This window comes from Sprattus sprattus (assembly GCF_963457725.1).
Source record: "Sprattus sprattus genome assembly, chromosome: 20".
Lineage (NCBI taxonomy): Eukaryota > Metazoa > Chordata > Actinopteri > Clupeiformes > Clupeidae > Sprattus > Sprattus sprattus.
The window spans coordinates 23,952,390-23,962,389 of record NC_137918.1 but is presented as its reverse complement, the minus strand read 5'-3'; the positions used below and the strand labels follow the sequence as shown (position 1 = coordinate 23,962,389).

Genomic DNA, 10,000 nt, shown 5'->3' with positions numbered 1-10,000 from the left:
AGTAGAATATGTGTGTTGAAGTCAGCCGAGTAATGCATGGAAGATTCACTACACACAGATAGACTTAACGTGTCTGTCCTTCTGTCTGTTCAGTCTCTCAGTATACACACATATACCTAGACGTCCAGCAGCTGTGCTCGATTTAAAATGCACCTCGAGTTTTCTGTCTTTGTCTCTTTCATTGTTACTCTTTTGTTTCTGTCTCGAATACTTATAGATAAAAAAAAAAACGTACACAAGTCTGGAATACTCTTAGTGTATTAATGAGAATATTTGAATGCGATAGTTAGTAGTTTATAGTGCAATGTCACACCCACATACCCTATTTCACACACTAGCTCTCTTGTGTTTCACTTCTGTTGTATTCACTGTTAAAGTTAAACAAAGGACGAGATTAAATGCTCAAGATAGATCTGTTCTTCTTTTCCTGTTTTTAAATGTTCCCATACTAATACGCTCCGTGTGTGCACCCTGCAGGAGAAGACCAGCGCCCTGAGCCTGAGTAACGTGGCCGGGGTCTTCTACATCCTGGTGGGCGGCCTGGGGCTGGCCATGCTGGTGGCCCTGGTGGAGTTCTGCTACAAGTCGCGCGCCGAGGCCAAGCGCATGAAGGTGGCCAAGAGTGACAGCCTGCACGCCACTTCCTCGCAGAATTCTCAGAATTTTGCCACTTATAAGGAAGGGTACAACGTGTATGGGATGGAGAGTGTTAAGATCTAGAGTGGCGGTAGGAGAAGGCCGTCGAGACCTCCCCTGCACTCCCCCCAAACAAACAGAGCCACAGAGGGAGGGACTGAGCCTAGGCAGCGAACCCCCCCAGCTCCATGTCTGCTCCACGTGACACAGCCTTCCAACAGGAGGCCTGGAGCACGAGCCCTAGCCGTTAGCATTTGTTCAGAGGAAATATCAAAACGTAGCTTGTGTCAGCCAACATGATATGTACAACTCGGAACGAATAATTCGTTTTGAATATGAATATGGAAAGTAAAATACGCCGCAGATGCGGACGCCTAAACGTAATCTTAAAACAAACGTTTATTGTAAGCCGAGTTAAATCTTAATGGTGCCTTGATGCTAACTAGTTCGGGCTCAATGATTCTCACAGTGCTCCAAATACCAAATATGAGACCAAATATCTTTTGCTCAATGTACCAAGTAAAAGTCTGGGCACCAGCAGTATACATTATGTTGTTTTGAGAGGTGTGTTGGCTAACTTCACATGCCTTACACAGCTGAACATAAAATCCATATTTTGCTGACAAAGGTCAAGTCACTAGCCCGGGGCAAACATGGGGCTGCTGCACCTCTCTGGCCAACCCTTCTCTGTCTGTGGCTCTGCCCCTAAGCCGCTTTCAGCCACATTACTCCATTCATGACGTCTGGACCATCAGAGGCAGGACTCATTTGCCACATGCCGAACAGAAGAACAGGGGGAGCATAAATGAATGCAAGGATGAAGGGATAGATTGGTGGATGACTTAGTAAAAGGATGAGTGGAGAGATGAGTGTGTTGTTGGCAAATTTTAAGACCCGGATGCGTCAAAGACGTTGTCATGTGCATCTGTGATCGTGTGTGTGTGTGAGTGTATATGTGATCGTGTGTGTGTGAGTGTATATGTGATCGTGTGTGTGTGAGTGCATCTGTGATCGTGTGCGTGTGTGTGAGTGTATATGTTGACCCGTGGCCTCATTTGTGCTTGCTGTAGTCCACTAGCCACCTCAATAATTTCAGTTACCTGCTCAGAATAGCCTCATCCCATTCAGTGGAAACGTTTGAATGCTTGACAGTCATACATTTAGTGTCATTTGCTTGTGCATTTTCGAAGTCATACATACAGACATGCACCAATAAATCCTTTCAGTGGTCTAATACATTAGGGCAAAAACATTTATATTTGTATAGTATAGTTTATAGTATTAAATATAGAGTATAGTATAAATGAGAGTACATGTAAAGATTTATATATGTTATATGTTGAATTATCCATAGATCTACACAGAATATTACATTTGACTATGGAAGACACTCTCTTTTTATACATACACACTAAAAGTGTACATAGCTCCTTTGATATGAACAGCAGTATATAACTCCTGTGTGGTGTGTGTTTTTTGTTTGTTTGTTTGTGTGTTTGTTTGTTTGTTTGTTGTTGTAGATGACCTTTACCGATGCGATGCGGAGTAAAGCCAGGCTGTCAATCACGGGCAGTATGGGGGAGAATGGAAGGGTGCTGTCGCCAGATTTCCCCAAAGCCGTCCACAGCGTCCCTTACATACGGCCTGGCATGGGAATGACGCTCAGCATGAGTGACCTGTCCTGAGTGCCTTACACACACACACACACACACACACACACACACACACACACACACACACACACACACACACACACACACACACACACACACACACACACACACACACACACACACAAACACGCACACACACAAACACACACACACTCACACACACTCACACACACACACTCACACACACACAGACACACACACATACTCACACATATGCTCAAAAAATACACGCGCACACAATACAAATACATGAATAAAACTGTACATATAACTCTCACACAATGCAGATAACGTACACATTTACAGCTAATCACACACCCACAAACTCTGTACCCACGCTTTGTACATACACTTTCACTCACTTGCACACACTCTCACACACACACAAAGTTCTCTTCATTTTTTTCAGACATCTTTGAGATTGCTGACATCATTATTTGCCTGCACTGAATCTCAAACTGACATGCCTATTTCCATAGCAACCCATTGAGAGTTCCAGATTCTGAATGACACAAGCACACTTTTGCACCATCTGCATTCAATTATGACTTTTTCAAATAACACTCAGATATTCCTACATAAAATTAGCATATTTAAACAAATATTTTCCAAAAAAGCTTTTCAATGAAACTGCTTCCATTTTGTTGAACAATTATCTGCATTGAGAAGGCTTACAGTCTTAATGTGTCAAAAAAAGTCAAAATGGTTCATACTGATGTACTGTAGGTGAAATGTTTTAGTAGTCTCATTTATAACTGTTATTATATGAAGACAACATCATGTATATATTTGGTTTATATGATGTTATTGTGAACAAAACAATGCTTGACATGTACCAGAAACCTTTTTTGTTCTATTTTCCTGATTTCATTTCTAGAAGTGTCAATGTTTTCTTGGATCTTCTTATGTCCCATCAAGGATGCTGGCAGTAGTTTTATAGATTTAAACATTTAATAGATATTAAAATACTTACACATGTTTACACATAACAAATGCAAGTGGCCATGTAGTTTCTACAATTATTAAATAATTTAACAAATAGACTTCTATATGAATATATAATAAATATAGAAATAAATGTTTAATACCCAGAGAGACAGAATTATGCCAAATCACAGAGTGCCAAAACCTGCAGGTATCTGACCAGTATGGAGTTCCACCATCTGAGTGTCTGGATGTCTGAGTGGCCAAACACACACACACACACACACGTACACACACTTATGCATGAACGCACATATACATACAAACACGCACACATACACATTCACATTTTTTTCCACATCCGCATGACGACACATGTACAGACATACTTAATGATTGCTACTGACATGTGTGTGTGTGTGTGTATATGTGTGTGTCTGTGTGTACAGGGTGCGTATCTTTAACACAGTGTTGTCGGACTCTGATATGCAGATCTGTAGTTTGAAACGCATGAAATTTTTAATCTTCCTTTTTTTTTTTTTGCTTTGTTTAGTGCGCGGATGCCACTCATGTTAAATGCTTAGTGTTTTCATTTTCAAATATGATGAGAAAAGACAACTTAATGTTACCGATAAATACATTGATTATTATATTGATTATCTACAGTATATGAAAACCACCTTTTTCTATGCCATGCCGTGTATCTGACGTCCTGTACATTAGTTTTGTATGTATATGTATTGTATATAAAATTATGTGAATAACTGAGATCAGTTAAACACACACACAAACACTTGCGTGAGCTGGGCCGTGCTAAACCCCTACTCCGAGAGAGCTGATGCAGTCTTATGTGTGACTGACCAGGATGGAAACCAACATCTTCACAAACACACATCCATGCAACCACACACGTACACACGAACACGCAACCACACACGTGCAGGCACCTACACACACACACACACACAAATGCATTTGGTTTCAGAGAGTTGTGTAAGATGGATAGCTGTGAGTCAGTGAGATACTGCTGATTTTTGTAACGGAATGTTGGACGGACTGATTTATTTTATTTTTTCCGACTCTTTTTAAATAAAGGCCCTTAGGTCTCAGTCTTGCCTCTTGACTTCGTTATCCTCTCCTTCCTCCATGCTTCTGTTCGTTATCCTCTCCTTCCTCCATGCTTCTGTTCGTTATCCTCTCCTCTCTCCATGCTTCTGTTCGTTATCCTCTCCTCTCTCCATACTTCTGTTCGTTATCCTCTCCTCTCTCCATGCTTCTGTTCGTTATCCTCTCCTCTCTCCATGCTTCTGTTCGTTATCCTCTCCTCTCTCCATGCTTCTGTTCGTTATCCTCTCCTCTCTCCATGCTTCTGTTCGTTATCCTCTCCTTCCTCCATGCTTCTGTTCGTTATCCTCTCCTTCCTCCATGCTTCTGTTCGTTATCCTCTCCTTCCTCCATGCTCCTGTTCGTTATCCTCTCCTTCCTCCATGCTTCTGTTCCCGTATCTGCATCGCTAGAGGGGGGGTAATACTCACTTGAGAGCACATGGCTCATGTCCAGTGAACCTTTGTAATGCAAGTACGTAGTTCCAAGTATTTCTACTGTATACACGTGCTGTACACAGTGCATTCTCTTAGTCATCCACGTAGATGGGTGCAGAGTCACTGGCTCCTGTTTGCAACTATGTTAGAGTGCTGGAACAGCTGTGATGCCCCCTGAGCAGACACACACTGCTGCTGATGTTATGGAGCAGATGAGACCAGGGCAGCAGACCCTAACCCTACTCCAGATGAGACCAGGGCAGCAGACCCTAACCCTAATCCAGATGAGGCCAGGGCAGCAGAGAGAAGAGACCCTAACCCAGATGAGACCAGAGCAGCAGAGAGCAGAGACCCTAACTCAGATGAGACCCTAATCCTAACCTAGATGAGACCAGAGCAGCAGAGAGCAGAGACCCTAACCCAGATGAGACCAGAGCAGCAGAGACCCTAACCCAGATGAGACCAGAGCAGCAGAGAGAAGAGACCCTAACCCAGATGAGACCAGAGCAGCAGAGAGAAGAGACCCTAACCCAGATGAGACCCTAACCCAGATGAGACCAGAGCAGCAGAGAGAAGAGACCCTAACCCAGATGAGACCAGAGCAGCAGAGAGCAGAGACCCTAACCCAGATGAGACCAGAGCAGCAGAGAGCAGAGACCCTAACCCAGATGAGACCCTAACCCAGATGAGACCAGAGCAGCAGAGAGAAGAGACCCTAACCCAGATGAGACCCTAACCCAGATGAGACCAGAGCAGCAGAGAGAAGAGACCCTAACCCAGATGAGACCCTAACCCAGATGAGACCAGAGCAGCAGAGAGAAGAGACCCTAACCCAGATGAGACCCTAACCCAGATGAGACCAGAGCAGCAGAGAGAAGAGACCCTAACCCAGATGAGACCCTAACCCAGATGAGACCAGAGCAGCAGAGAGAAGAGACCCTAACCCAGATGAGACCAGAGCAGCAGAGAGAAGAGACCCTAACCCAGAAGAGACCATAACCCAGAAGAGACCCTAACCCAGATGAGACCAGAGCAGCAGAGAGAAGAGACCCTAACCCAGATGAGACCATAACCCAGAAGAGACCCTAACCCAGATGAGACCAGAGCAGCAGAGAGAAGAGACCCTAACCCAGATGAGACCATAACCCAGAAGAGACCCTAACCCAGATGAGACCAGAGCAGCAGAGAGAAGAGACCCTAACCGAGATGAGACCAGAGCAGCAGAGAGAAGAGACCCTAACCCAGATGAGACCAGAGCAGCAGAGAGAAGAGACCCTAACCCAGATGAGACCCTAACCCAGATGAGACCAGAGCAGCAGAGAGAAGAGACCCTAACCCAGATGAGACCAGAGCAGCAGAGAGAAGAGACCCTAACCCAGATGAGACCCTAACCCAGATGAGACCAGAGCAGCAGAGAGAAGAGACCCTAACCCAGATGAGACCAGAGCAGCAGAGAGAAGAGACCCTAACCCAGATGAGACCAGAGCAGCAGAGAGAAGAGACCCTAACCCAGATGAGACCAGAGCAGCAGACCCTAACCCAGATGAGACCAGAGCAGTAGAGAGAAGAGACCCTAACCCAGATGAGACCAGGGCAGGAGAGAGAAGAGACCCTAACCCAGGAGAGAGAAGGAGAAGAACGAAGGCGTGGCAGAAGGATCAGACAAATCAGTGCAGGAGAGAGGAGAGACTGCACGCTCCAAAGCTGAAAAGGCTAATCATTAATTTACAGTGCTGGGCTTTTCATGGCTGGTGTTCCACATAGAAAATGCATTAAAGAGGTACTAAGAGCAGAGGGCCACAGAGAATCCACACCACTCATGACTCAGGCAAAGGAAGGTAAGCATAAATAAGTCGAGCAAATGCAATGCTTACTTTAATATCGGATCTACTGCGGCACAAACTAATACAAGACATTTGGCCTCTATAACGATGTATTCTTCACACAATTAACTGCTGAAACACTGCATGTAATAAATAATAAAGAAAAATAATTACGCCGTATATTCACACTGCTGTGCATCGTTATCTGTCAAACAGCATCATTTCCGAGTGTTCGTGAGTTAGTTACTCACAAATCAACACCATCTCTTACAAAGTCCACCCTGGGTTATTTCAAGGGTCAGAAATCGTTCCGTGTCGTGAAAACACAGGATGTGGTGGAACATACACATGTACTAAAGCTTTATTTATGGCTAAAGGCTGTATGTCATTTTGACTGGTGTGGTACCACTCACCAAAATGAACCCACAACTACAGCAACTCGGAGAAAGCGCATCATAAAATTGCTGCAGGACGGTTTCATTGTGTTCTTGAAGAGAATAAGGGCTGAATGTCCTGTGGAATGTGCATTCTGACCTCCTGCCCTGTCGTGTCCAGATATACATGGAGAGCATTAACTAATTACCTTCACTTACAGGAAGTAACACCTGTGTTTGAGAGGGTGCAGAAACATGATTTATGCTGAAGTATTGATATTGTAATTTCCACACTGACGCTGTAGAAATAATGCCAATTGCCCAGCATTCAATAGATGGTGTTAGGCTCAGTACTAAGACACACAAATGAGTGGTAACTAAGGCCACCTGATTAACTGCAATGAATAGTCCTGACATCAGCACTGTGTGTGTGTGTGTGTGTGTGTGTGTGTTTGTGTGGACAGACTGCTCTGTCAGCTGTAGCTCAGCAGTCCTCTTCCCCCACACACTGCGCTCACCTCCGCATTGGCTTTAATCAACCAATAACAGCTTAATCTGGCTCAAGTCGTCCAATCATACCTGACTTTGGCTCTGATCAACCAATAGAAGCCTGCTCTGGCCCTATGCCCAGCCCAGTGCTGGCCTGCACACTGAAGTGTGCTGTGTGTGTGTGTGTGTGTGTGGGGAGGGGGGGGGGGGAGGGGGAGATCAGAATTAACAATGATTGACAATTATCAGTAATGCAATGAATTTCATATTCATTTGTATTTTACATCTACACATAGCTCTTAATTAGACTCAGGTTGAAATGTAAGGGTCTCTGGTTAAGTGTCCTGCCATCTGGAATAATGTGTCTTATGGATAACAGGAGGTGGGATGGAATAATGTGTCCTATGGATAACAGGAGGTGTGATGGAATAATGTGTCTTATGGATAACAGGAAGTGTGATAGAATAATGTGTCCTATGGATAACAGGAGGTGTGATGGAATAGGTCTCTAATCTCAGGTCATATCAGAGCGTCATTGAATTCCTTATACCCCCCCCCCCCCCCCCCCCCCCCCCCCCCCCCCCTCGTGGCTGGATCCTCCACAGCTTCCTCCGTAAACCAACACACAAACACACACATTGTCGCAGTTCCTGTATCAGAGTAGCTGCCTGCCACATATTTGTGTAGGGTGAGGGCTACTGGTTGACATCCATTCTTCTGTTGAGGATTCTTAAACTTGGACTGTTTCAATGTCTGTGACGGACACAAGTGGATCTTCTGAGTGGAATCTTCCATCTTCCATTCTTGCAACATTCCTGATTGATCATTCTCCGACTGAAGTCTCCACCTATCTGTGGTATTAGAACACTGACCAACAGGGCATAAGTATCCAGACTTATACGTGAATTGGAAAATGCGTCTGAGGATCACTTCTAAGATGAATCAATGATTCCAGAGACTCTTGATGTAACAGTGCCTACCAGATGTGTAGGACGACACAAGGGCTAAAAATAACAACAACATACTGTACTGACCCTATGTCTTGTTTGTGTGTTTCAGTGTGTGTGTGTGTGTGTGTGTGTGTGTGTGTGTGTGTGTGTGTGTGTGTGTGTGTGTGTGAATGCATTTAATATACTGTGCTGCAAAATCATGGGGCAAAAATGAACTAAAATATTGAACACTTGATTCAGATGCCTTAAATATTAAACATGCATAGCTCTACTGAGGGTAGAGAATCTGTCACATTCTGTGCTTGCATGCTGTGATCAAATGGGGGGCACACACACACAGGCACACACACACACACACACACGCACAAACGCGCACACACACACACACACAGGCACACACACACGCACACACATCCCCACACACAATCCCAAGTTAAAAGCTAAGCTGCCAAGCAGTAACATTCTTTTCTTTTGCTTTACTTGGTCATCATGAATTATACATCTGTCAGTTTATCTTGGGACAAATCAGAATTACAGAAAGCAAGCTGTGGCACCTCTTTACAGTCGTTTGGTCTTTCGGTCACTGTGCCTCAAGGTGTATGAGGTTAGGAGGATGAGTAAACGGTCGAGATGGTGGTCAGCAATGGCTCCAGGGAAGCATGATGTTTACAAAGTTAAATTATCCTCACAAAATTTAAAAATAAGGACATATTCAAATTAGTAAGTAGCCTTTAGTAATCGCCGTGCTGTTCGACTGACTCACGTCAAGAACTTCACTGACCTTTAGTGCCCCACTTCAATAATTTGAATATTTTAGCCTGTCTTGGCTACTCAGTAGGGCTATCTTCCACTGTCATGTGACTCCCTGTCAGCTGATGTGATCAACACGGAAGTGAGATGTTTACCACCCAAAATTCAGATCGACATCGTAAGCTTTTAACAGAGTGAGTGAGGGGAAGGGACCACATTAGTGCAATGTGTGATAAGAAAAGTAGTCTAACGACGAAGTAGTCAGCACTCGATAACCCTGCGCTCTAAACATAACGTTAGCTATGGAGCATCGCTCTGTTCTCCTCGCTCTGTGCACTCTGCTGTGTGTGACATTAGCAGCAGATCAAATGTTAGGAGGTAAGGCTGGTAGCATTCTGTACATAATTATGATTCCTACTTAAAACGGCATGCCTGAGATTTTGTTATCGTAAAACTGTGTTTGTTCAGGAGTTTCAATACTTGTCTGTTCAAAGATGGACACTCGCAGGAGCTGTCAGGAGCTAAGCTGTCACTTCTTGGTGAAACTAGTAATGGTACAAATTCGACCGACCTCACCTACGGATTTATCTCGTGTGCTGTGGCCGTGGTGTTCTACGGGAGCAACTTCGTTCCGGTAAAGAAGATAGACACCGGCGATGGTAGATTTTTGCCTCAGTCTCTCCTTGGCTTGCTTTTATCACTGTGATTGCATACTTAATAATGAGCTCTCTCCTTCTCTCTCTCGTTCTCTCTCTCTCTGTGTTTGTGTGTGTTTACAGGAATGTTTTTTCAGTGGGTTCTCTGTGCTGCTATATGGATGGTGTCTCTGGTGGCGAATTT

At 44.3% G+C, this 10,000-nt stretch overlaps 2 protein-coding genes across 2 annotated transcripts in view; both read left to right on the top strand.

Annotated features, from left to right (window-relative positions):
- The window catches only part of LOC308381910 (glutamate receptor 2-like), a gene marked incomplete at its 3' end in the record, with an annotated part of 21,896 nt that extends 21,176 nt beyond the window's left edge, over positions 1-720 (top strand). The window contains 1 exon segment of the mRNA XM_080859558.1: positions 478-720. Within this exon segment, the coding sequence (XP_080715684.1) occupies positions 478-720 (243 nt within the window).
- Positions 721-9,399: 8,679 nt separating this feature from the next.
- LOC308381428 (transmembrane protein 144-like) overlaps positions 9,400-10,000 on the top strand; it is a 4,862-nt gene continuing 4,261 nt past the window's right edge. Inside the window, exons 1-3 of the mRNA XM_080858992.1 lie at positions 9,400-9,538; positions 9,655-9,819; positions 9,940-10,000. The exon at positions 9,940-10,000 is cut by the window's right edge and continues 62 nt beyond it. Coding sequence (XP_080715118.1) covers positions 9,463-9,538; positions 9,655-9,819; positions 9,940-10,000 — 302 coding nt within the window. The 5' untranslated portion in view covers positions 9,400-9,462. The remainder of the gene's footprint in view (positions 9,539-9,654; positions 9,820-9,939) is intronic.